This window comes from Tasmannia lanceolata, unplaced genomic scaffold, assembly GCF_043159265.1.
Source record: "Tasmannia lanceolata isolate RefF3 unplaced genomic scaffold, GAP_Taslan_0.1 ptg000005l, whole genome shotgun sequence".
Classification (NCBI taxonomy): Eukaryota; Viridiplantae; Streptophyta; class Magnoliopsida; order Canellales; family Winteraceae; genus Tasmannia; species Tasmannia lanceolata.
In genome coordinates this window covers 14,736,043-14,763,268 of record NW_027518682.1, presented here as the reverse complement: position 1 = coordinate 14,763,268, position 27,226 = coordinate 14,736,043, and the positions used below count along the sequence as shown (strand labels likewise).

At 39.2% G+C, this 27,226-nt stretch overlaps 2 protein-coding genes across 2 annotated transcripts; both read left to right on the top strand.

Annotated features, from left to right (window-relative positions):
* The first annotated feature begins 377 nt into the window (after window positions 1-377).
* LOC143877628 (Phototropic-responsive NPH3 family protein) lies at window positions 378-11,979 on the top strand. The gene is made up of 4 exons (XM_077379780.1): window positions 378-891; window positions 3,272-3,341; window positions 5,270-6,478; window positions 10,473-11,979. Exons 1-4 carry the CDS (start codon window positions 842-844, stop codon window positions 11,049-11,051), a joined length of 1,908 nt encoding a protein of 635 aa, XP_077235895.1. The 5' UTR covers window positions 378-841; the 3' UTR covers window positions 11,052-11,979.
* Window positions 11,980-13,794: 1,815 nt separating this feature from the next.
* Window positions 13,795-27,186, top strand: LOC143877627 (aspartate/glutamate/uridylate kinase family protein). The gene is made up of 7 exons (XM_077379778.1): window positions 13,795-14,796; window positions 21,478-21,622; window positions 21,769-21,822; window positions 21,963-22,054; window positions 25,900-26,135; window positions 26,241-26,411; window positions 26,494-27,186. The coding sequence occupies exons 1-7, from the start codon at window positions 13,922-13,924 to the stop codon at window positions 26,589-26,591; spliced, it is 1,671 nt and encodes a 556-aa protein (XP_077235893.1). The 5' UTR covers window positions 13,795-13,921; the 3' UTR covers window positions 26,592-27,186.
* The last annotated feature ends 40 nt before the right edge of the window (window positions 27,187-27,226 follow it).

The window sequence follows — 27,226 nt, the reverse complement described above, 5'->3', positions numbered from 1 at the left end:
CGGTTCTCGGTTTCAGGATCCCAAACCCAAAACCGAACCGAATTTCCATCGGTTCCAGAATATCAGAACCGGAACCGAACCATATAAATATGGAACCGAACCATATGTGCAGGTTCGGTTCGGTTTCTCGGTTCGAACCGGAACCATGTCCACCCCTAGGTTCAGGCAACCTGATCCAACTGAAAATAGGGCTCCTCGGGTCGGATCGGGCCAGGTCGAACTCGGGTCGAGTTGACCCGAGTTGCACCCATTTGAGAGAGAGAGAGAGAGAGAGAGAGAGAGAGATAACGTGAGTGTGATGGGCCCAGCAGCATTAATGGTTGACCAACCCCAAGTCCCCAACCCACGCACTCCTTAGAAAAGCTTTCATTACACGCCACGCTCTCAACCCACATCCACCCATTTCAGATTTTTCAGTGCGTAATATCATCATATACCTTGAGTGCCCAAAAAATTAAAAAGAAAAACAAACCAAACTCACTCTCCAATGCCCCCTAATCTCCCTACTAGCACCCCGGGTATTGTCTACTTGAGCCCGATATCCCCGGCTCCCCACGGTATTTTTTTGTACTCCACTTAGAAAACTCCGAAATTCTAGTTAGAATATTGCTTTTTGTTGGGTTGTCTTCGTCCCCACTCTTTCTTCTTTCGCCGTCCTTGTCCTTTATCCTTCCACTACTTTTTTCATGTCGTTATGGTTGCTGTTGTTATGGGATTTTGCTGGAATTTCCATAGCCAAGGGCAGACCCTCATCTTTGTTACGACCTCCCGATTGAACAAAACATCTCTTCCTATTCCATTAGTGTCATTTTTCCTGCTCTAGATTGATTTATAGAGGAGAATGAGTCTAACTAGGAAAACCTCTGGTTTTTATCGCGAAGGCAAAGATTGGTATGTGGGAACCCTCCTCTCTCTTTTTTTTTGTCATTTTCTTGAAGTTTTGTATCTGGGTTTTAGTATGTACATGTTATTGTGTTATTTTTCTGTGTAATTGAAATGTGTGGTAGAAATAACCTGATTGCGTTTTATGGCTTACTTTTGAGAATATGGTTCACATTTGTCTCAGATTTGTAGAATTGGATATGAAACATATGCTTTTGTACGAGGTTTTTGTTTGTAAAGCTTGATGTTGTATGATTTATCACATATCATGGGAAAGGGAAATTATCACACATATTCAAGGACTGTGGAGAGACAATTTACAACAGTTCATTAGCTGAAGCTATGGGTTGGTGTTAAAAAGCCCTGAAACTGCCTTTGTTGGATTAATTACTGACTTTTTCTTTAAGCATTTTATTGATACTAACTTCCCATACTGATTGTCAACAATCACAATAGGGTCTCTGCAGGAGATTTTGTGGAAAACCAAAACAGAAAATGGGTTCAATGTCATTGGGGTATGGAGAATGAGTCTACCTTCATTCGTTAGCCCCATCCTTGGGGTTAGGCTCATTCAATTATGGTTATTGTGCCCTATAAGCAAAATTCCTGCAAAAAAATGGAAATACGATCCATAACAGAACAATCTTATCATTTCTGGCTAATAATAATTCAGTCCAATCTTGTGACATCATAACACCGATGATGTAGTGCCATACCACATCTTCTTTGTAATATGGCTTCGTAAAAAGAATCTTAGGCATCGAATCTCATCTCTATATCGAAATCTATTATAATTTCCAGCAAAAGAAGTATACATTACTCTCTACAACCCTTGCTTAAGCTATTAATCCTACCCTTTTGATCTTCTAACTCTGAGAGACTTCAAACAAGTTTAGAAAACCCATTTTTAGATACTTCAAATACAAGCAAACCAAAACCTTTGTAAAATTTGTAAGGTTCTTTGTGAAAACAGACCTGAAGATGATGTGGAGAGAAAGAGAGGAAATAGAAGAAGACAACCACTTGTGGGGACAGAATTGTTTCTCTAACTTAAAAAATGACAGCACATTGGTATTTATACAACGGTAGAGGAACTAACTACCCTACATGTTATTTTCTAACAACCGTCAAGCTAAAATATGCCATCGCTTTGATCAAGCTATGATGCTAGTCTGAAATGAGTCTTTTCATTAATATGTTTGCGGGCTGATTTTGACTAGATATATGCAAAGGAAGTACTTTACCATTCTCAACTTTCTCTCTGGTAAAGTGGTAATCGATCTCATTGTGTTTAGTTAATTAGTTCTAGCATGTAACACAGGATTATGAGATATCTTGATTGCACTTTGATCGTCGCACAGAAGAGAATATGCATTTGAATTCAAGGAGGTTAGGATTGTAAATGGAGTAGCCATAGGATTGGAGGAGGGGTAAAAGGGCTGCATTGAAGCCACTAAAACAACAGGGAGGAAAATATAAGGATGAGTAATGGGAATGTGATCAGGGGAAAAATTGATATGGGAAGAAAGAGAAGATCTATTGGGTGATCTCAAGAATGGGGGAGAAGAGTTAGGGTTTCGAAGAGAGGAGGAGATTGGGTTTTAAGGTTTGAATGGAAAAAGGAAGAAGCTGAAAATCATAAGTTTGTTTTTTTTTTTTTGAAAAAATTGTGGAATGATGCTAACTTGCACCTTTTTCTTGAGTTGGGTGCGAACGTGCACCCAACTTAAGCTAATTGGGGTCTTTGTATTTTAGAAAAGTCACTTAAGGCTTTGTCTGGTTGCCACATTTTCACTGGAAAATTGTTGGAAAGTGGCCAATCTCGCATAGGCTTTGTTTGGTTCCCACATCACCTGACTGGGCGATATCATCTCAATGACTGATGCCTTGCTATGTTGATTTATACTGGTTCTGAGTTTTCCCTCTAAAATGGGCTTTGTTGAAGAAGGGATCTGCTGTTTTCAAGCACAGACCACTGCAAGAGTTTGATCAACCCCCCTCTCTATCTCTCTAATTCTGTTGGTTGGAAAACTGAATGAGACAAAGTATGAATCAGACAAGGATATCCCCCATTTTGGTCATTTATGAAGATGGCCTCAAGTATGAATCAAACAAGTAAACTGGGGTGGAATGACTATTAAAGGGGTCGAAATATCATTTCCAATAAAAAAAAAAAGTCAAGTTCAAGTGCTTATAGTATATTACAATATAGATGTTCAGCTTGTAGCTCAGTTGAAATTTTCTTATTATCATTATCTTGAGGCCCCGGTTTGAATCCCATATTTGAAAAATTCAATTATTTTTCTTGAAGATCAATTTCACTCGTTACTATGCATTTCTGCCAAATTTAAGGGGGGAAGGAGATAATGACACTTTTCATGGACAACAGGTTTTGTAATGCAGCTTTGCCCAGTGATATCACCGTTGAAGTAGAGGGAATATTTTTTCATCTTCACAAGGTACGCCGCTTTTTTTTGTTGTTGTTGATTTTGATATCTAGTTAGATAAAGTTTATCTTCTTCATTTAAGTTCAGTCTTGGTTGATGCTTAATATGTGCCCTTTTTGTGCAAAATATTAAATGGATTTGTAAATTCTACTTACTCGCATGCTTTATGGATGGGGATTTTGTTCTTACTTGTTTAGGTTGGTTCTGTTCAGAGCTGTAGACATATGTTCAACTAGAACCTTGCTTTGCATTCAAAATTACTTCTAATGATCAGTCACGAGGCCTAAAACTTCAGGGAGAGGGAAGTTGCATTAACCAAATGAATCTTGTATGTTCCAAATGAGGATAGTTGCAGCCATCTATCAAATATATCTGGTTGATAGTGACTGATTCCCTGAAATAAGTTCGGACTCCCACTGTGGGATATATCTAGGATAAGAAAATGGAATGAGAGAGAAAGCTAGATGCTGATGCTTTCTCCAAAAAAAAAGAAAAGATCACTCGTCAACAAGTGTTTGCAGAGCTAATTGGGGTTATCTAATCCCTCTATAGCTCTTCAATTGATAGCCATAGTTGTGCTCCTAAAATCTCTAGTCATTAGTATTGAGCAGAATCTCTTCTATATGCCATTAATAGACAAACAAACATTAGTTGGAAGCATTTATGGTACTGGCACGAATAAGCAAAGCAAGGGTGGAAAGGGGCTGGAAATATCATTCGCCACCCTCTTTTGAGCATTTTTGTCTCTTCTTATATTGGTACGCACACATAACGGGAAAACTTGGGGGGCCAACCGAGGTTATTTATAACCATATAAATATAAATTCCCATTTAGCTATTCAACACTTTATAAATGTAATTTTTTTTAATAGCTAATAGATATCCTGTAAATATAAATTTCTCTATAGTTATTAAGTATCTTAACTCCCAGGGAAAACCAAAACAAAACATTCAAAAACAATTAATATCTTATAAATATATATAGTTTTGTATAACTATTACATTAAATTCCTTACGTGGCAGAGATTAATTGGAGGAATTTATATAATAATATATACTATTTATAATGTGTTTTAAATGTATGAAAATATTCTACACGTGGCTGCAAATGATCCCCTAAAAAGAAGAAAACTTAGCTATATACAAATAAAAATGAAAAACCTAGCTATCCTACAGTTTAAATCCCAAGATTTTTGGTTACACACAAAAATGGTAAAGAAAAAGAAATAAAGGAAAAAACAAGGGTGGCTCTAGGCCTCGTGCATGATCAAATCCTTTGAACCGATAGCAACCACAAGTCTATCCCATAACAACGGTCCCAGTACAATTGGATGGTTCTAAAACCTTGATCAAATAAAGCATTTTTAGGAGTGCACTTAAAGAAGTTCAACAGTTGATTTTTTGTTGACGACGATCTTAGAGATGGGGCATTCATGTGGTGTGAGACTAGGAGCATGTAGGTCGCCTCATGGGGATTCACCAAATCAGTGGTCTCGATACCACATGCATGCTACCTTGACGATGGTTGTTTCGATAGTGAACCCATAATTTAAGGTCTCGATTCTTACCGTCTCTATTTTTACCTCCTAATAATTTAGTCATAAAGCACATATTTTTGCACAAACAATGTTTGCGGATGGCACGCATTTTTGTTTATCAATAATTGATTTCCCTCAACCTTGACACCCATTTGCATTACTTGCTACAATGTGGCCGTATTCTTTTTACTCATATTTTCTATTGATAGGGCTTGTGTCCCTTTACCCTGGTAGAGCTGGTAAATATCTTCCCTGTTAAGTGCCTTGGTAAATAAATATTTGAAGTGAGATTTTGCCATATTTGATCCCATTTCTTGCTTTACCTTTTGCTTGATTAAGAAAGACTCATAATGGACGTTCCCTAGTGTGTAGTTTGAAACAAATTATTATTTTGTTGTTCAGTTCCCTCTCTTGTCAAAATGTGGGAAGATAGCACATTTGTTAGAAGAATCTCAAAGTATGGATGGAAAGACATCCTATGCCAACTTAGTTGGATGTCCTGGAGGGCCTGATGCATTTTTGTTTGTGGCAAAATTCTGCTACGGACTCAGGGCGGAATTGACACCAAAGAACATTGTGATGATGTATTGCATATCATATTATCTTGAAATGACAGAGGATTATGGGGAAGAAAATTTATTGGCTAAGGCAGAGAGTTTCTTTCATAAGATTATACTTCGTAACTGGAAAGATTGTATTTTGGCTCTTCAAAGTTTGGAGTCTATTTTCGCAGAGGCCGACAGTCTCCAAATCGTGAACAAATCTCTGAACGCTTTATCTATGATGGCCTGTACAGACCCAAGTTTATTTGGATGGCCTATGATGATGTATGGTACCTTACAGAGCCCTGGTGGAAGTATATTATGGAATGGGATAAATACTGGCGCAAGAATCAGAAGCTCGCAATCTGATTGGTGGTTTGAAGATGTCTCATACTTAAGTGTGCCCTTATTTGAGAGACTCATTCAGACTATGAAATCAAGGGGTATGAGACCTGAAAATTTAGTGGGTGGAGTGGTGTACTACGCAAGAAAGTATCTACCTGGCCTTGGTCGATGGCAGGATGGACAAGGAGGCAAACCAAGAAGTGTTGCAAGTTTTAGCATGACACCGGCTGTCGTTGATCAAAGAGTTCTACTTGAAAGCATTGAAAAGCTACTCCCCACAAAAAAAGGAAAATCTTTCTGCCATTTTTTATTGGGACTTTTACGAGTTGCAATGATACTAAGTGTTTGCCAATCATGCAAGGACTCTCTGGAGAGGAGAATAGGCATTCAACTGGAAATGGCAACCCATGATGGTCTTTTACTACCCAACTATTCTGATTCTGATAATCTATATGATACCGATTGTGTTGGACGGATTGTCAGGCATTTTATCTCCTCAGATCCGGGTATATCGGCATTTTCCCCATCATCACCAGAACTGGAACCATCCCCATCGTCTGTTCCTTTAAGAAAAGTTGCAAAGTTAATAGACAGCTATCTTGCCGAGATCGCTCCTGATGTAAATTTGAAACCTGAAAAGATGCGTTATCTTGTGGAGGCCCTTCCAGAATGTTCAAGATTGTTAAATGATGGGCTTTACAGAGCACTGGACATCTATTTTAAGGTTTGAATTGTTCTCTCTTCTTTTCTGTAGCATGGATTGATAACTGCCTTTCCATTCTATAAGTGTTTCGGTTTTGTAAGTTTAACTTAAACAAATATCATGTCTAGGCTTTCTATCTGCTGTAGCTGGATTCCCTAGCATTTTGATTAATGATCTACTGTTAGCTCCAGTAATTAAAGAAATTTTTGTTTGAATCATTCTAAGTGATAATTTTCCATTAGTCGAGATTCTTTCGGTATATTTTATCCGTCGACATATACTTTCAGAATTTGTAACTGATTTGCCCTAGTAAAAGGGGTCATTTATAGTGGAAAAGGCGACGGATTTAAAGCCATTTTGCACTCTTTAGTTTAGCAAATAGAGTGGATTTAAAGCCATTTTGTACTCTTTAGTTTAGCAAGTAAGAGTACTGTGACTTCTGACTTGATTTTGGAAGTTTTTGGATTGAACTTGTGTTGTGTTTCTTTAATGTAGAGTGTTTCCTTGGAAAATAAACAAAGCAATACTAACTTTATCCTCTGAATCTTTTGGTGCTACTATACATCATTGTATTACTTCATTGCAACAGAAGTTTGGAAATGATAGAAATAACCCTGTATTCAACATGAGTTGCGCTTGTTCAACATATAATTCACTCTATATATTACACTTTGTTATCAATAGGGTTTAGTGACTTTAGTCACGCCTAAGTTAATTTTGGTTTTGTGATTTGACTCTCTATTAGCTAATGTCTGAACACTGCTCCTGATGTCAGGAGTATGAGATTTGACTAATAACCTTTCATATTTAATCACTAATAGTTTTTTGGGAAAACTGACACATTCAACTTAACCCCTAATTTTTAAAAAGTTACAAGTAGATCCCCTGTGGTTTCAATTTGTGTAAGGTTGTGGTTTCAATTTGTGTAAGGTAGATCCCCTCAGTTGACGGTTCGTCCACAGATTGAAGGGTTAGGATGATCCTATGGAGCTGATTTTTTGGGCACACCCTATGTATGTCAGGGCCCATCAAATGAACGCTTTGGATCATCCAAACAATGTGGGCCCACTGTGTTTTTGGTAGTGTTTGGATTCCGGTATGGGGTTTGGAGGGGTGTATGGGGTCTTCATTAGCATTGATAGTGTTTCAAAAGAGGGGGCCTACCTTATACAAATTGAAACCACAGGGGGTCTACTTGTAACTTTTTAAACATTAGGGGTTAAGTTGAATGTGTCAGAAACCACAGGGGGTCTAAGTGTATTTTTCCCTAGTTTTTTGGAGGTCAAGAGAATTTTACTCAGACACAGTTTCTAACTTCATGGGAGTGGGGTGCAAATGTGATAACTAGTGTTTTGGGATCGTTCATTGGTGTTGTTTTTCAGTCCTTTCTGTCACACACACATTACATATAATATTTTGTGTATATTTTATGTAGGCCGGGCCAGAAAGAAGGCAATCGCAACTGTATCTCTTTGGAAGCGACCGAGATCGATAGAAGTCCCTGTATGCTTGCCTTTCCCTGCCCTAATTAGGGTTTCAGTTATGACTGACTTGTAGAACCAATCAAACCTCCTTGCTGCATTCCGTCCCCTTACTCTTAGATGCCATGCCTCGCATGACCTGCCTATCAGCAAGGCTTGGAAAACTCGTAAAGCTCACTTAAGGTCCAAACCAGCTGGCTCATTTTTCCTCTATGAGATCTCGGCTTTTATGAATGGTTGGGGAGAGCCCCACCTCCTCTTGTTTGTTAGGCGCCGGGCCCAAGGGTGATGGGACTGGGACTACTTCCTGAAAGATCGTTTCGTTCCGGCCTGTAGGGGGCTTTTATAATAAGTGAGGATAGCTCTTCGATCTCTATATTCTTGCGATAGCGAAGGATCAAAGAGCGGAATTAGAACTGTAGGTGGCGAAACCTTTAGTCTTATTGTTTTGTTCCGAACAACGATCATTCATATATATATATATATATATATATATATATATGTTATATTCTATATTATTATATATAATGTACCTATATTGTGTTAGCTTTTGGTAGAATTAAGCCTAGCAAAGGGAGAAGTTTATAGGGGTTTAGTGTCTTTGACATGGAATTATGGGAAATGGCGTAATTGATAGAAAAAGGCTTAGGAAAATAGCTGTTGGAAATAAACACTTATATGTATTATAATGGTCTAAACGTCATTAATGGAAGATCTAAAACTTATGTGTTTTCTTCCATATAAGGGTGGTAAACATCATTATAATAAAATCTAAACTCTACTACTAGTTTGGTCTCTTCCCTCTCTTTATCTCTAATTGCATCTCAGATTATTGCAGCTTTGGCATGGTATTGGAGACAAGATGATCAAGATTCAAGATGCACAACACTTATTATTATTGTAGGCCACATGCTATGTTGGTGGGTGCTGTCTTGGAAATCTAGGGCTAGCAGTCACAGGCTGATTAATGGGAGATAGTGCAAAGGATAACTAATTTAGCCTTTTCAGGTCCAGTAGGTTTGAAAGATTCCAACAAGGTGAAACCTTTTGCCCTTCAGGAATTAAAAGCTTTTCCCTCCAAAACACCAACCCAATCTTGATGGAAAAAGCAGAAAAAGTTTCATCTTATCGCGACAGTCGAGGTTGAGGATGGCTTGCTTAATGTTATTAGACAAGTGAGAACTTGTTTAAATTTCCACGGAGATTGGCCAATACCATTAGAGTGATTCTTGACTCATGCAGCGGCAAAAATCCAGTACTAGCATTACCAACCTTGGTTTGATTCCATGGGTCTGGGACCGTCTTGCTCTCACTTTCCTTAACCATTAGCATGCTACTAGTGCAAAAAATAGCATTCAAATAACCTAAGGAAGCGATGTTTTCGACATTGATATTTGCATTGGCATTTTAATTGGGGTCACTTGAAGCAAAGGTTATTCCATGTTTCCCATTTAATAATCTAAATTATTTTTCGCCTTACACCAGTATTGACCTGGTAAATAATATACTAGTAATCTGTATAGGGGAACATGTGTCAAACTCAAATTTAGTCATGTACCATTACTGTAAACCACATGCTACTTTGTTATGTAATACTCAAATGCCTGTAATTATTATCTAACAGGAAAACACTACCTTAAAATTTCCTTGTTGGATACTTGGATGCATGCCACAATTAGGAAGAAGCCATGATTTATCTATGGGAATGATATCCGTACTGTGTGTTTCAGTGATGGCACTCCTCTTTTCATTTTGCACTTTTTCTAATTGGCTTTTAAAAGCTGTTACAATTCCCTATAAGATCAACAACCAATTACGAAGTATTTAATAAAGTGATGACTTCCATTGCCAAAGAAAGGGAGTGCAAATATCGTTTCCATTTTATCTATTTTTTTGGGTAATATTTGTCAACTAACTTCATAGGATTAATGTACTTCTAGTCTCTACATATCTGCTCACGTACATTTCTCTGTGCTATTTTTCATCCAACTCTACTTTATATTCATAGATGTGTCTGGTGTCAGGCTTCCAGTATCATTATGTCTGGCACCTCCCGTTCACATCTTACACCGACACGTGTCATTTACACTGTACATAAATAGCTGGGCTACCCGTCTGTTCCAATCTATGTCACAAATATCTCCGATATTTTCAAAATATAGCGTTTTGATCGTGACATTTTGATAAAACGACAAAATCCCAAAATAATCCCAAGATTTAAAAAATATAGCGATATTTTCTTTTTTGTCATAAAATATCACGATATTTTTACGATATTTTTATTTTATATTTTTTTTTCATAAATTTCATATATTTATATATTTTTTAAATAATTTATTTTTATCGTTTTTTTCCCGATATAAACCTGAAAAAAAATAAAAAAATTTAATATATCCCAAGATTTTCCCTTGCCGAGAAAATTCCGAGAATTTGTGACACCGGTTCCAATTTGACATCAGTTTATTTGTTGACAAATTTGATGGCTAATTGATGTGTGTAGCTGATCCAAGCTTTCATTATTTTATGTTGTGAAGGCACATCCTTGGCTTTCGGAAAATGAGAGGGAGCAACTATGCAAGATCATCAATTTCCAAAAGCTCTCCCTTGATGCATGTACTCATGCAGCACAGAACAAGCGCTTGCCACTCCGAGTTGTCGTTCAAGTCCTTTTTTTCGAGCAGTTACAGTTGAGAACGGCTCTTGCCGGCTGTCTCAATGTTTTAGACAGTGACAGCGGCCCTACCGCCGGTGCTACTGCGGGGCCTTCTACTAATGTGATGGCAAGCCAGATCCTACAAAGAGATGGATGGGTTACTGTTGTCCGAGAGAACCAGGTCCTAAGAGTAGACATGGAGAAGATGAGGTCCAAGGTCAGTGAGCTGGAACACGAATTCATTAGCATGAAACAAGAGATACAGAGGGTGACTAAACTGAACGGTTCACTCAGTTCTCCCCGCTTGTTAGCCAGAAAAATGGGGTGCAAGCTAATCGCAAGACCAAATGACACACAATCAGATACCATCGAATGTGTTGGTCCTAGCCCAAGACGGTCAATGGAGCAAAGACACACTCCCCGGAGTTCCACACATCGAAGAAGCTCCTCTTTGTTCTGATTATAGATACCAAAATTTGCCCATTTGTGTGGATTGTATGTTTTTTCTCAAAAATCTGCACTAGGGTTCGCAACATAGGATGCTCTCTACTTGCATTATTTGATTGGGGTATAGCTGAAGAAATCTTCTAGTTAGGGTTTTGCTCTCTCATTGGAATCTCGTGATTCTCAGATGTTTTGGGTACTGAAGTGGTTCATTTCTACTCCCTCTTTTATATCTGCTGTTGGTTCTGATAACCTGATAAGGTCTTGCGGTATAAGAATCTCAATATTTATAGGGTAGACACCGTTCATCACGTGCAATCAAGGGCTTCAATTTGTATAACTGCGTTGTACTTCTTGACGTAAATCTTGGATCACTCTAGATGACAAATTAAAAAAGAAGAAAATATTGCATGGAAGAATGGGAACACAGATTCTAACAAGCACGGCTTATCATTGTTCTCCAAACTTAGAAGTAGCCATCACTAGCAGTTTGAGTTAAAGGGAGAGGCAGCTGAGTTGAAGGGTTGGAAGTGGATCATCACAAAGATACAATTGAAGATTTGAAAATGAGATTGAGGAGTAAGTTACCTTTAAAAAAAAGAGAGATTGGGGAGTAAGTTTGAAGTTCTGCGAGCCATTTTGAATGCATGTGTAGGACAAATTGAACAGGCACTTAGAAGTAGAACAGAGGCAAGCCCTTCATCGAGACCATGCAAATATAAATGGAAGAACAACAGCATGCTGCATAAGATGAAACATTATATACAAGCCTTTGGACTTTACATGACAGTCTCATGCATAACCCTGAGAATTGACATTGGTATCTTCATGGCCTTTTTTGTCAAAATTTTTACTCAATTTAATAGAAAGTACACGGTATGTAACACATTGCTTTTCCACTCATTGGTGGGCTATATCTTAGGCTGGGAAGTGTTTTTAAGCTATACTTACTCCGTCACTGCATACTTCAAGCTCATTAAACTTAAACATTCACCCTCTTTACTGATGGATGAGTCAATCATCAGCTTGCTCTAATCAACTTAGTTTTACCATGGCAGAGTTCAAGTCTGAGTCTGAGTTTTTGCCCGAGCTCCTTGACTCACTCAAGTTAAATAAAAATTGACTATGCCAATCGTTAACTTGCCTGATTTGGCTCCCTTTTACCTTAGCTGAGTTCTCTCCCAAGTTCGAGTCCGAGTTTCTAAACACTGGATGGACGAAACATTCCTCAAAACAGCAATTGTTGAGATGGATTCTAGATTCTGAGTATAAAGGGCGGCCCAGTGCACGAGGCTCCCGCCATTGCAGGGTTTGGAGAGAGCTAGATGTACGCAGCCTTACCCCTGCTTTGCAGATAGGCTGCTTCCGTGACTCTAACCCGTGACTACCATGTCACAAATTCACAATGGAGCAACCTTACCGTATGATGTCAGAAATATCATTCAACAAGTTTGATATTTTTGTCGTTGGAGAAACCGACTTTAAAGCGCAGGATGGTCCATGGTTACCAGGCTACTGAGCAGTTCAAACCAGATTGATAACCTCAAGGTTCTGCCACAGAAGGATGCCAGGAAGTGTTGATGAAGATGCTGGATAGGATTGTGGCTTGCATGTTTGAGAAAACTGATTGCTCTTATCATTTTATTGTCAACCACCATTAGATTTCACCACCTTAGAAGGGTAGCTTAGGTTTTAGAATTTTGTTACATTCTTGTTTTTGAATTGTTGGATGAGATCTAAAATGGAGATTGCCTTGCTAATTAGGATTGAGTGCAGATTATGATATTGGCTTTGTTTGTTCTTTTTGTATAGACAAACTTTGACTCTGAGCGGAGATGAAGGTGATCTGCATCCGCTAAAGTCCTACAATCTTCCAGTAATTAGCTCTGGACTCTAAAGCAATTCTCAAAATCCTAAACAAGCAGGGCCCAAATGATCCGAGTCCCATCCCTTCCATGAACAAGAACCTGCAAATCATAATTTAATGAGTTTTTTTCCCTATAAATTACATGGCCCTGTTCGTTTTGGAATTGATTTTGAGTCCAATAATCAAAATTATATGCAAGACAAGAATCAATTCTCAAAATCCAAAATCAACAGGGGTCATCTTTCAAAGTGTTTTTCTAACGGTGAGAAATGGGTAAAATGTCGAACTTGTTAGTAAATATTTCCAAAGGTTTTTAAATTCTACACCAAATGATTGTTAACAATAATGGCCTTTAATAAAATTTAAAATCAGGATTTTTTTAATTTTTTGGATAAGATTTTGAAGAACTGATTATAATTATGAGAATCTATTATTTTATAATTAATTCGTGAAAAATCAAATTTGGCAAAATTGATTTTGCTTTCAGAATTGATTTTGGAGTTTCAAGAGCTAATTAGGGCTCTTTATTTTGATTTGTGAAATAAATATGAGTGTGGGCATAGAATTTCTCATAGATTTCAATGGCCCTTATCATATGAAACATGTGCAGTGTGAAAAGTCGATGCTAGCAAACAAGAGAAAGGAATCCTTATTTTTTATTTTTATTCTTAAAAGTTAAACCTTCATTTACCTTCATTTAAGTTAATAAACACCAAAACCACGTAATACGCACATTCAGGACCGAGAGAGAGACAGAGGGTGGGGTTTATTATTAATTTATTATACCCTGCGCGGGTCCCACCCACTCATAAATCCCCTATTATTAATTAACGGCACCGTAACGCACCGTGACGGTACACGCTTCAATAAGTAACGCCCGTCACTCACCGTTACACATTTAACCCCTCCACCTCAAACGATCCTCTCCTCATCCCCTAACGTCGTCTACCTCCCGTCCCTTCCGTCTCCTCCAGCTTCGAAAACCCTAACCCTAAAATCCCCCACCCCCCCTTTTTCCCATGGCCTCATGCGATGATGATTTTGCCCTTCTCTCTGACGATCCCCAATCTCACCACCACGACCACCACTCTCACCACAACCCTAACCCTAACCCTAACCCTAATCCTCACTTTCACCTTCACCAACCCTTCCCCCCTCATCGTTTTGCCCCAAAACTCTCTCCTTCTCTTCATCCTCACTCTCTCCTCGCCGGAAGCCCTAAAAAAGTCGTCTCCGTCGCCGGAGTAACTGACGCCGGAGAAGATCCCGACGATTACAGCGACACTGGATTCTGCTCTCAGGCAGACACAAAATGCCCTCCTTCATTCCACAACGTCAATCCTTTCGAACAAGATCCAAATCCTTTCGCGCACGAGGATGAAGAAAACACAGATCAGAAATCCAGATCTCGCGCAGATAAGCGTAAGGATCGCGAAGAGCTCAGTGATGGTGGCACTGATTATTGCTTCAAAAAATCTAAGCCTGGAAATTCAGGAAACCCTAATACTGGTGATTATAAGAAGGATAGGGAGGAATGGAGCGATTCTGCGATCGGATGTCTTTTAGATGCGTATACTGAGAAGTATGTGCAATTGAATAGGGGGAATTTGAGGGGGAGGGATTGGGAGGATGTGGCGGGGATTGTGAGTGAGAGGTGTGAGAAGCAGAAGGCGTGTAAGAGCGTTGAGCAGTGTAAGAATAAGGTGGATAATCTGAAGAAGAGGTATAAGGCAGAGCGACAGAGGCTTAGTAATGGGAGTTTATCGGTTAGTCATTGGCCTTGGTTTAAGAAGATGGAGCAGATTGTTGGGTCTTCAGCTTCTTCAAAGGCGCTTTCGGATGAAGATAAGTCTGTTGGTGGGAGCGGAGGGTCCGTGCTTAGGCAGACCAAGAGGTATTTGTTTTGTTTCTCTGAGAATTTTCTCTTTGAAGGTATATATATATATATATATATATATATATATATATATATATATATATATATATATATAGATTACTGTCTGTTTTTTGCTGGGTATGTGCACTTGCATCTTTCTGTTTGTTAAGAAAATGGGGTGCTTTTTGTGTAATATCTTTTAAGTTATTGATTGTTGGAGATGAAATCTTCTTTATTTGGACGCTCAATTGCTGTATTCTATGTTTGGAGACTAGACAGGTGAATGATCTCTTCTGGGTCTGGAGGGTGTAAGTTGTAGCGTGGGGGATTCATTTAGGTTCTGAGTTCAATGGATCCAATGTTACATTTCAGTTGCGTCTTTTAGATGGGAAATAGTCGCTTGATCAAGTTTTTGGTCTGTGTCGATTTTCTGTTCATCAATTGATGGAGACACTAAGGTTCGAAATTTAACATGGGTTTAGTGGAAGGTGCCTTCCTGTTTAGGAGTTCATGGATCGTTCCCTAGATGTTTACCAATTGGCATATGTTTTTCTTATCGTGAACATGTGAAGATCAGAATAAAAGACCAGTGAAGTCCTCTAGCTGTTTAGTTGAAGTCAAACTTGTGTTATTCTTGGAAAAATCCATAGAGTTGACCCATGGCCAATGAGGCTGTGTTTGAGATTTTGTGCTCAATCTAATAGAGACATGTGAAGGCCTAGTAGGGAGTGCTTGGCCTGCCCATGGTTGAATTGCCTTCTTAGGTGCAAATTAGGATTGTTGAGTCCACATCGTTGCTTATTCATAGGAATGCTGGAGTTGGTGGGTGTATGCAAGATGGTCAGTTTCTTGAAATTGGTCGGTGACAATTGCTGGCTGTTGAGCTTTTACTCGATGAATTCATTACTCCTTGAATAAACACGGAAGCTTATTGAGCTCTCTACGCTGACATTATACTTTTCTCTATTTTCTTTTTGGGAAATTTGATCTTTTTCTTCTGTATTTGCTATCAAAGTCTTATTCCTTTTCCATCTTTGTAGTGACTTAATGAGAAGCGCAACCAGGTTTAAGCATGTATCAATTGGACTATGTTCTTTGCAGGAACCTTGAGGTCGACAGTTCAATCTAGTTTGCATGTTTTATTTGAAATAATTATAGCAGCAATATGGATGGTGATGGTGGAAATATGAGATGTAGAGATGTATCCATGTTTTATATTTCACAAAGCTCTGATTCTCATGGCGACTAAGGATCTCTTGAGCTGTTGGATGTAGTGATGAAAATCCATGAGCTATGCCATTCTTATTAGGCTTGGGTTATGAGTATATGTTTTTTTGGTAGGTACATGTTTCTGCATGGGTGCATTTAAATTGGTTGAAAAACCCAAAATTTAGGGTATGGTGGTACAACCATATACTTGTGCCAGATAGAAGTATGTTGTTTCCTTTGTCCAAAGGTTAGTAAGCCCCATGCATTCATATTTGAAACGTAAATTCTCCCTTACAAAATAAATTAACTTACAAAATTTGGGTATTTCTTCCTTCATTTGTTCCAACAACGAGGAATGTGGTTTGCGTCAAGGAGCACCTATCTACTTGCTAGGAGTCAACTAGATTATTGCTAATATGTTGGTGTTCAGAGTAAGTTCTTTGCCCTCCATGATCTAACTCACAGGCTACATGGTTTCTCGAAAAAAAAAGAAGAAGAAATCCTTTTTTTTAAAGTGATAGCCAATTTTATTGAGAAAAGCGACCGAGGTGGTCAAAATTACAGAAGAGAAACGGGAAAACAAAAATAGTACAATAGATGAAGAAAGGGCTCGGGGGAAGAGAATAAAAAAGAGCTAGGGCATCCTTAGAGGCTTCCTCTCACGCAAGATGGTCAGCACTTGGTTAGCAGAGCGGCAAACATGATGAAAGGACCACGAAAACTAAGCCATCCAATCAAACATTTTGTCAAACAAATTGTCAAACCGCCGTGGTGGATTTTGTGTTTTCTTGAGCCACCTTATGACATTCATAGAATCTCCTTCTACTAGCACATTTGCCACCTGATCTCTAGGTCATTCATTGATGGACTGCCTTCACCTCCGCCTTCGTTGCATCAACGACCCCAATTGGACTCCCAAAAGCCTACAAAACCTATGCACCACTATTTCTTAGGACCCCACCAATGCCAGCCAGGCCCGAGTTGCCAAAGCTTGAGCCATCAAAATTCAATTTTACCGTATTCAAGACCGGTGGAACCTACTCTTGAGCCAGTTTTCGCCTCGTGAGTGCCGATCCTCACCCACGAAATCGGGAGCACTAAAATTGTAATAAATAGGAAGTTCGTGTTTTGAGAAACTCCTTTGAATACTCTAGCATTCCTTTCCTTCCATAGCACCCAGATAGTAGCAGCACCCAAATAGTAGCATGGAAAGACACATTCCAGAGGGTTTTTTCTTTTTGTTTCCATGGAACGAGGGACCAACATTGGAGAAGATCGACCAGCTTTTCAGGGAACACCTAAGATGTACCGAATTTGCCAAGTTACTTGCCCCAAACCGCTCTAGCCACCCATGCAGTGAATAAGGAGATAGTCTGTTGTTTCACCTGCCTCTATACATAAAGCACAATGATCAACAATGATCATCTGCCTTTTACGGAGGAAATCTACCGTTTGGATTCTACTCCTAAGGGCTGCCCACCCAAAAGAACATACTCGAGGAGGAGCTTGGAATGACCAAACTCTACTTACCTTGAAAGAAGCAGGGCAAACCACTAGATTGAAAAAGATGTCCTTCAAAGTAAAATCATTGATGAACATTTTGATCTTGGTGATTTGGTTTGGGTGCAAGGTGCATTGGATTTGATGGGTCTGTTACAACTCAAAAGGCTTAGCACTAAATGTCTATGTTGGAAAACTAGATGATAGAGCTGAGTGGAGTTTTTTTTTTCGCTCCTCAAATGATTTGATGGTGCCTTTGTTAGCATGTATCTACAATTAGTCTTTCTATCTCGATTATTAGATTTTTTGTGATGTCTCCTATCATCTTTAGGGCCTATTTGGTTGGCAGAAGAGCATGGAAATGAAAACCTTTTCCAAGTTTTCACCACTTTGTTTGGTTGTGCAAGGAAAAGCTTTTCAGGGGTGGAAAGACCTTTGTTTCCCCTTGAGAGGAAAACACCCATTTTTTGTCCTGAAGTTTTCCTACTTGAGACCCCGGATGTGGCTTTCCTTTCCGCCTCGAAAGAAATGTTGGGCAGCATTCAGACATGTGGGGTACATTGTTTTTTGGCCATTAGTATATGACTTATTACGAGTCATTCAACAATGTGCATGTGACTTATTACGATGTATGCTGGCCCATTGGTTTTTGGCTGTTGGGCCTTCATTAGTATATCTTTGATTCATATCCTTTGGGGGCCCATTGTTTTTTGGTTATTATTTAGGCCCTCTATGTAGGCCCCATTATTTTATATGGGTCCCATTGGTCTTTTTCTCTTCCTGTTAGACCTCGACAACTTAGATTACTGATAGTATACATGTGGGCTCCATTACTTCTTTGCCCTTTAGTGTCTCTTTGCAAGCCCCACTAATTTATAACTTATTATTATACATGTTGGCCCCATTAGTTTTTGTTCGTCAAGGCTAATTTATATTTCATTATTATCTCATGTGACTATCTGTTGCACCGGCTGATAGGCCAGGTAGACATAGGCAGTGATGCCTGGATCAAAGGTGAAACTCATATGGTCCAGTTGCCCATGGATGAATTGAACATGCTCCCTTAGCCCTCAGTCAGACCTTTTGTAGCCATTTGTTTCTTCGTGGTGCATGATCACCACGTGATTCATCTAGGCCTAGTGATGACCTTTTCAATTGTTTATCCTTGCCGTTATGAGGATGCTTCTTTTGACCATGCTGACCTCGCCAAAGTAACTGAAATTTTATTGAATTTAGATGAAATTGACAGCATGAGGTGTACTTAGCTTAGTTTAATGTTAGAAACTGAGATGAAGAAGAAGATAAGGCCTTCTTGAGCAGGAATTCTCTTCTAACATCAATCTAAGCTTCTCTTACAAGTGTTTTCTCTCTTCCAAGGCAAGAGTACAAGCCCCCCAATTCAAATCTCAGCAAAAAGTCCCTCCAAAATTCAAAAGGGTCTATTTGTATGGGGGGCGATGCGTAGAGTTATCATATTACAAGAATGCCCTCACTACATCTCTCAATTATATGAATGCCCCTCCTATTAAAAGAAAACACATACACCTGTACTACAAGAGAAAATTGCAAATGAAATGACTACTAATGCCTTACTACAACTATAACCCCCTCTTCAACTATTTCCTTCACTTCTTTTCACCTCTTACTAGAAGCCTCAAACCTCGTGCCACATGCCAACGATGGTGATCCTTATCAATTAGCCACTAGTTGGTTTGTGGTCTGTTGGATCTTGGAGTTGGAGATCCTGCCCAATCAACATTACAATATCTCATGACCTTCAGATGCCCATGATTATTGTATTAGCGACCTTTACCTGGTGACACTTTGAGATAATGCACTATGCGGAGTGCAACTTCCTAATGATGAAGGCAGAGGGAATGCATGAATTGAGAGACAGAAAGAGGTTTGCAAGGTCTGCTCTATGGAGTTCCCAGCTTTGCAGTCGGATGTGAAGGTTCCTATGTAGGACTTACATTCTTGTCTAGGTTATGGTGTTAACACTCTCTTGGTGTTGTGGAGGCTTTCAAGAATGTTTATATTGGACCAATGGTGAACCTGTTCCTGTTGGTGCTTGTTATTTTTAAGGAGATATTGCTTCTATTATTGAGGCGGTTACTGTGTCCCATGGGCTGATAAGAGAACCTAGTGTTTGATTACCTTGTCAACAATGGGTTAGAAAGAACTGGATTTGCATCCTGGGGCTTACCCTTCTTTGGATCTCAAATGAAATGCATAGAATTGAGGTTCATTGAGGTATAAATGCAATACTCAACTAAGCCTTTGTCCCAAACTAGTTGGGGTCGGCTAATGAATCCTTTAGAAAATTTTCATGAAGAAACACAACGCAGTTGATAATTATTAGTGTTGGTTGTCTCATTTTGTATAAGCTATTAGTGAGCGTTGATTATTAGATAGGTGGTGTTCGTCATGTGGCACTTCGTTCAACTCTTTGTCCCTGCCCTACCCATATTTTTGGTGCATCAGGTTCTATACCTGTCTATCTGGAAAGAAGAAAACTCAGCGGCCTCCTACTGCCACTGCCAAACAGAAGTCTCCCTGCTTGCATCTGCCATTGGTGTTGCTTCCATTGCCATGCCAGTCCATGATTGTTGCGTTCACCACAACAAATTCCATTAAATAGACTGAAGAATGTTTCCTAGGTAACTACATACAATGTGTACTTCGAACAACATTAATGTTCACCTTTATGTACTTTAAGCTATGATTTGGCCGACACTTTGGATTTGTTGCTGACACACGTGTCGTGTCGTGTCCGACACGACACCCGTGTCCACACGTGTTGACACTCCTTTAGACACTTTTAAATGTATTGCTAGAAGTGTTAGCAACTTTATATGTGTGTGTATGAGTGTGACACTATTTCTAGTTTTTTAGGGGTTTCCATGTTAGATACCTCGTATCTGTGTCGAAACTTGGTCGAAACTCGGCACACGAATCCGTGTCCACAAATCATGAGTATATGTACTCTCTATTTTAGCCGTGTCCCCGTTTCTAAATTTTGGGAGTTTGCCCTGTCCGACACCCCGTGTCCATGTCGAGATGTAACACTCGTGTCCGTGTCCACAAATCATAGACTTTAAAGTTTAAACAACATTTCCTGAGAAGGTACTCTCTTATCTCTTATATCACTCTATTTTTGTATTAAGTATTAGAATTATGAGTATAAATTATCAGCACAGGTATAAGTGATTATAAATTTATGGAGCATTAATAATTAGAGCCTCCATTGTAGTCGGCATTTTGAATTATCAGGTTTATATAATTCTTAGAGTAGAGGTGTTTTGCTCCCAATGCCTCCGTTAAATTAATGGTAAATATTGTAAATGGAGAGTTGATGTTCCATGGGTGTTTTGTTTCATTAAATGTCATCCTATTTTAATGGTTTGAATTTCACTCCAAAATCTTGTCAAATTCTGATCTTCAGCTATAATTTTAAGTGGTTAGGGACCCATGTTGACATAGATGAATTTGGTGTCTGATCCACAGAATTTGGTGTCGGATTCCTCTTGCTAATGTAACAATAGAGTCAAAGAGAAGTTTTTGGTTTTGGGTGTTCTTTTCCTCGAGTTCATTTTTTTTTCCTTGCTTTTCTTCTTTTTTACTTTTCTGTATTTTTGTTTTAATTTTGTACTTTGTTGTTCAGCATTAATTTTTGATTTAGTAATCCATTCACTAATTCAAAAATGAGAAAAGAAGGGCACAGCATAATAAAATATACAAGCGGAAATATTGAATAGTGTCATTCCTACTCCGGATAATACCTTGGAAGCTTTTTTTGTGGCTATCTTGCCCTTTCTTGTAAGTCCTCTTTAACTGTTCATCTCTCCTGGTGACTATATTATAATGATGGCACCTCGCATGATTAAAAGTTATAATGCTATGCTCTTTTGTCCACTGTTTTATGCATGCTGGGAATTGCAAGACATTATTAATTTGTGTTTTAGTTGAATTTATGATCTGTATTGCCAGATATGCGGCTGCCACACCAAGCCCTGTTGGGTTAGCTAATAACCTGAAGACAAAATCACTGTCTAATCCAAGATGGCGGAGAGTTGTCTTCAAAATTAGTGGTGCAGCTTTAGTTGGGAACGGTCCTCAGAATGTTGACCCAAAGGTGCATTGTTTGTTCCGTAGTTAAATGTTATTAAGTATTAAGATGATTTTAGCATGATTCTCAACTAGATAATTGAATTGATTTCCACATATAATATACTGTTCGGAATGGAATCAATAAGTTGGATTGCTTTTGCTTATTATCAGGTGACCTCGCTAATTGCCAGGGAAGTTGCAATGGCCAATCGGCTTGGCGTGGAGGTATGCTGAATAAGCTACTTGAGGTTTATTTAAATGGACAACCAATGACCTCTTGGTTATCCACATTCATTCAATTATCTTTACAACATAAGTGTTAATTTTGCTGTACAGAGTTCTTATTCTGGGTATTTATTAATTAGGTGGCAATTGTTGTTGGAGGTCGTAATTTTTTTTGTGGAGGCACATGGGTAGCTGCAACTGGCCTTGACAGAACTACAGCGTACCAAATAGGGTAATGTGATTATTGATAAATCACTTGTGGAGGTGCATCTTTTTCTTCTTTCTTTCTGTCATGCATTTTTGCTATGAATTTTTATTTTCCTCTGATTGTTTTTGAGCGTCGGTTAAAAAGCTACCACATCAGGAATGCCAATGGATGGGATCTTTTCGTTTTGAATATGAAAAAAAAAAAAAAAAACGCTTTGAGAAAAAGAAGGCGATTTTGGAGCTCCCTCCCTAGGTTGATGGAAACCCTAGGGAGGGAGGTGTTTTCTTCCCTATTTCGTCTCTCTCTCTCTCTCTCTCTCTCTCTCTCTCATCTTTATCTCTTCGATCTATCTCCCTCTCTCCTTTCTCCCCTTCTCCCCCTATCTTCTTTTCTTTCACTTTTCTGATATCTTTCTATTCTCTCTCTTTCTGCTTTTTCTACTCCCCCTCTCTTTCTTCCTCTCTGGTCTCTCTTTCCTATTTTTTTATCTTTCCCTTTCTCTCCCTTGATGGGCAAGGGAGGTGTTAGTGGCCGGATGATGCCCGGAGTTGGGCAGACCTCACAGGGGATGCAGCAATGGTGGCTGGAGGTGTAAAATGGCCGGATCTGGGTCCGAGTGGGCCGGATTTATTGGGGAAAGGATCGGATTTGGGTTGGGTGGATGGAGAAAGTGGGCTGATGAGTTGTCGGAAGTGGTGGAGTGGCAGGAGTGTAAAAAGGGTGGCCGGATTCGGGGAAAAAAGGAAGAGGTTGGATGTGGAGGGTAAAGATGGGGTTTGATCGAGGTGCAAGGTTGGGGCTAAAAAGGTAGGATTAGGGTGAACAATGGCGGGCTCTAGGATTACGTGAAAATAAGGGTAGGATTAGGATTTTCGGTTCTGGTGAAGAAATGGGCGGTGGCGCAAGGTGGAGGTCGCCGATGATCGGATTCGATGGATTGGCTATCGTGCACGGTTAGAGGCGTACAATAGCTTTAGGCCTTTGAGCGGGATTTTTAAAATTTGAATTAGCCGGCTAGAAAGTGGTGGCGCAGTCTGAGTGTCGTGGCAGATCACAGCTATGATTTGATGGGGTCCACAAATATGGCACTTTCAAATGAGACCATTGTGCAATATAAAGGAAAGTGAGGGGGAATGATGAAGGCATTTTCAGCTGCGGTAGTAGATGAAGAATTTGAAAGGGAAGTGAAATAGGTATTTGGCAGAGTGGTAGCGCATGGAAGTGTAGAACTCGTTGAAGTGATTGACCCAGAAGATCTTTTTTGGCTTTTTACTGGTCTAGGAGCATGCTCCTAGCCACGCTTAATTGATTCTATGTAATGCAAGTAGGGACCCTTGGTCCCCAATGTAATCTTCATAGTATCAATGAAATTGTCAATTTTCCAAAAAAAAAGTTACCACATCATGTTCTTTGTTGTAATATGCCTAAAATTCTGATTGTTTGAAGATAGCACTTTAGTTCTTATTATTTATCTTATTCTGTTACTGGGCTTTTCTTTTGTTGATATAGTTCAAATTTCATTTTAGTACCAGTACTGTAGTTGTGGTATCAGTTAATACATTTATAATATGCTTTTGGCCAAAGCTTCCTTGCAATTTGTGTAATTGTTGTCCAAATGGGGTACCCTCCTATCAATGACTTGTTGGAATTGAGGCATCTTTATATGTTCCATAATGTAAAAATTTTGGCACCTTATTAGCAATTCCTTGAACTGAGTTCGAGTATGCTGGGTACTGGTGATTTGCACTCTTGCCTCTATGCACTCCTGAATCTTTAATTTGCTGACAATGTTTTAACAATCCCTTTTAATTCCATAGTCTCTCGATGTTCTTGTTGTAAATCTAGTAAATCTTTCAAACGATAATTGTTTACTTGATTCCTTATTCAGAGAGGAACGGAATTTTACTTTGTCCCTACGACATCTGCAGATTTCATCTTTCTGCGGCATTTGATAAATCTCCTTGGTTGGATGCCAATGTTCTCCTAGGTCATTTGTCACAAATCCCCAATATCCATAGATTTCAGAATGCAACTGATACTAATCTGGTTCACCACAAGTAGAGGTAAAGATTTCCCGCTAGAATTGAGTGGATAAAGAGAAGAATTGATTGGACTGTTTGTGTAGTCTCCAGCAACTAAAGCATACGTAAGGAAATTAAATTGTATATATGAAAACTCTAGTCAGAGTATAGTGACTATTAATCTAACCCACCTACTGTTTGTGGAGAACTTCTTTATCCCGGTTCTTTTTTTTTTTAATTCAAAAACCTGCATCTAATACCATTTTAAAAAAATCTGCATCTAATGCAACATAACCGAAGCATCTTCTAAATCATGGGATCCAACTTTCCTAAAAGTGAACCTACTTAGTCTGATATCCTGGGTCTTCTAAAAAATATGAAAACTAACTGCAAATCACTATATTTGTGAGATAAAAAAATCACTATAGTTGTTAGCAATGTTACCGCCCCCAGGGATTGAGCCTCTAGGTCAACGGTCAAGAATTTGTTCTTCAACCGAGGTCAGCAGTTCGATCCCCCCCCCCCCCCCCCCCCCCCCCAACAAAAAAAAAAAACCCACACACACAAAAAGTTACCGCACACCAAAATTTTAGGCCATTCATACCCCTGTGTGGGTTCTTCTGGGAACAATACCATAATCGTCAATGGGACCGAGTTTCTGGCCTTGTGCTTCTTGCAGTTTGTCTTAAGAGAGAGGAGCTTTGATTTTGTAGGGACTGTGGCTCTCTTGAGCTGCTCATCATGGCAATTGACACCCCCTGAGCTGCTTTTTTTTTTTTTTTTTTTGAAAGTGGTAACTAAATTAAAGGAAAAAAAGGATTACAAGTCCACTTCTGGGGGTAATGGTGGACCCAAATACTAGGATTCCCCTAAGTACTCCCAATTTGGAGAGACGATCGGCCACGACGTTTGCACTTCTAGGGATGAGTGAGAAAGAAAATGATCTATTTTTACACAACTCTCTGATCTCATTTATGACATGGTGTAGTCTCCACGAGCCATCTCCCTTGCCAGATGCCCAAGTCAAATGGTTGGAAAAATCGCCTTCTGGGAGCGATGATATAGCCTATTGGTCTTGCAAAGCACCAGATGATAGAGCCCTTGGAATCACGGATAATGCCCCCTTGCCGCGGTTGCCAAGGGAGCAACCGTCGACATTGAGTTTGAGTGCGCTCTTCAAGGGAGTATTTCCATCTAGCAGTCGCTTTGAATTTTGGTGTAGAGCTGTTGATAATCGTTCCCTTGAGCTCTTGAATTATCCCATAATAAATAAATGTCACTCGGTCTGCTGACAATCATTAAAGAAACTCCCTTAAAACTAATCCACAAAACAGAATTGCTTAATGACACCATGTCTCAATCAACCACTGATCTTGTTATTTTGGGTTTGGGTATTATGTCTGTTCTTTAAGACCCCTCTGGTTTGCATGAGGCATTGCAATCTCAGTTCATATTTTACACCGCATTCAATTCCCATATGTTCATCTAGGATAGCCTGTTGAGACCTTCACTACATTTTGTAGAAAACTTACAAAATTAGTGCTGACATATGTTTCCCTTCAAAAAAGAAGTGTAACATTCCTGACTTGAAAAGCTAAAAGAGTGCTGAGATTGTTTTATTGCTTTTGTTTAGCAAGAGTGCTTTCCCCCAAAAACCACTGGGAACTGGCAGTGGTAAGACAAATTGATAACTTGGTTGGCTTTCTCAAATACACTGAAGATTGGTTGCATGTTTTTTTTTCTTTCTATTACTCCTACTTTTGCCTCGAGATTCCCAAAGTGATATTTCCTATTTATTCCGAGTCGATTTGTTAACCTAACCATATGGTAACATGTAAATGGTATCAGGATGATGGCAACTGTAATGAACTCCATATTGCTTCAGGCTTCTTTAGACAAGTTGGGTGTTCAGACCCGTGTCCAAACTGCTTTCTCGATGCAAGAGATTGCTGAGCCATACATCAGGCGACGGGCTATCCGGCATCTTGAGAAAGGAAGAGTTGTTATATTTGGTGGCATTGGTGCTGGGACGGGAAATCCGCTATTCACAACAGATACAGCAGTTGCCCTAAGAGCATCCGAGAGTAATGCCCCTTCCCTTAATCCAAAAGCATAAAATCTTTCTTTAACCTTGTCAAAAAACCAGAGCCCAGAACGGCAAATTGATTTGTTTATTCATTTTTTTCCAGTTAATGCAGATGCAGTCCTCAAAGGCACCAATGCAGATATTTATGAGTGCCATTCCAGGAACAGCAACGGTGTGGCATTTGAGCACATCTCATATAGGGAGTTTGTTTCCAGAGGCTTCACTGCCATGGACATGACTGCTTTAACATTCTGTGAGGAGAACGGTATCCCTGGTTAGTTTCTTCAATGCTTTTTTCATTCCGACCTTTACCGATGTGGGATTTTTCTTCAAGTGTTATCGTCTTTTTCTTGCAGTTGTCATCTTTAATTTACTGGAGCAGGGTAACATTTCACGGGCATTATGTGGAGACCAAGTTGGTACCCTTATCGATCAGTCTGGGAGGATAAGTTAACAATGACTTGTTTCTTTCAGTTGTTTGTGCTACATGGTGTAAAAACCCGAAACCACAATGGGATGACTTTCAGGAGAACGGGAAGCAAAGTGTCGGTGTTCTCTGTGCATACCTTTTTGGTTGGCCCTTGAGTCTAGCCAAGAAAGGGAATAATAACGTGAGGAAGTGGCGAGGAACCTTCTGATTTTCACAGTGCCTTTTTTAGTCACAGGCTATATAGCTTGATTGGTTATTTGGATATTCAGAACATGTGCTTAGAATACTCATAAGTCATAAGTAAGGGAGGCGCGTCTTGTTCATACAGATGAGTGTTGAGACTTGAAACTGTCTGTCGAACCTTCCCTTTTGTATCTAATGTTTTTTTGTAAAGTATTTATATTGAGCCCTTTAGAAACGGATTTAATGGGGAAGGGTAAGTGAAAGAATTGAATAGAAATTTATGCGGCAGTACAGGATGCTCTGTCTAGAAATGTTTATATGTTTATGATGCGCGTGCTCTGTCTAGAAATGTTTATGATCGATGGGCTTTGTATTGGCAATGGATCAAGAAGTGAAATATACTAAAACCAATTATATAGATTATTCAGATTTCTCATTTGTCTTGTTTTGTTTTTGCTTTTTGTGAATATGGTACC

Coding starts and splice junctions, on each gene's coding strand:
- LOC143877628 (XM_077379780.1), top strand. CDS start 842: ATGAGTCTAACTAGGAAAACCTCTGGTTTTTATCGCGAAGGCAAAGAT. Junction 3,342..5,269: donor TATTTTTTCATCTTCACAAG/GTACGCCGCTTT, acceptor TTTGTTGTTCAG/TTCCCTCTCTTGTCAAAATG. Junction 6,479..10,472: donor CACTGGACATCTATTTTAAG/GTTTGAATTGTT, acceptor TATGTTGTGAAG/GCACATCCTTGGCTTTCGGA.
- LOC143877627 (XM_077379778.1), top strand. CDS start 13,922: ATGGCCTCATGCGATGATGATTTTGCCCTTCTCTCTGACGATCCCCAA. Junction 14,797..21,477: donor GTGCTTAGGCAGACCAAGAG/GTATTTGTTTTG, acceptor CTGTATTGCCAG/ATATGCGGCTGCCACACCAA. Junction 21,623..21,768: donor CTCAGAATGTTGACCCAAAG/GTGCATTGTTTG, acceptor GCTTATTATCAG/GTGACCTCGCTAATTGCCAG.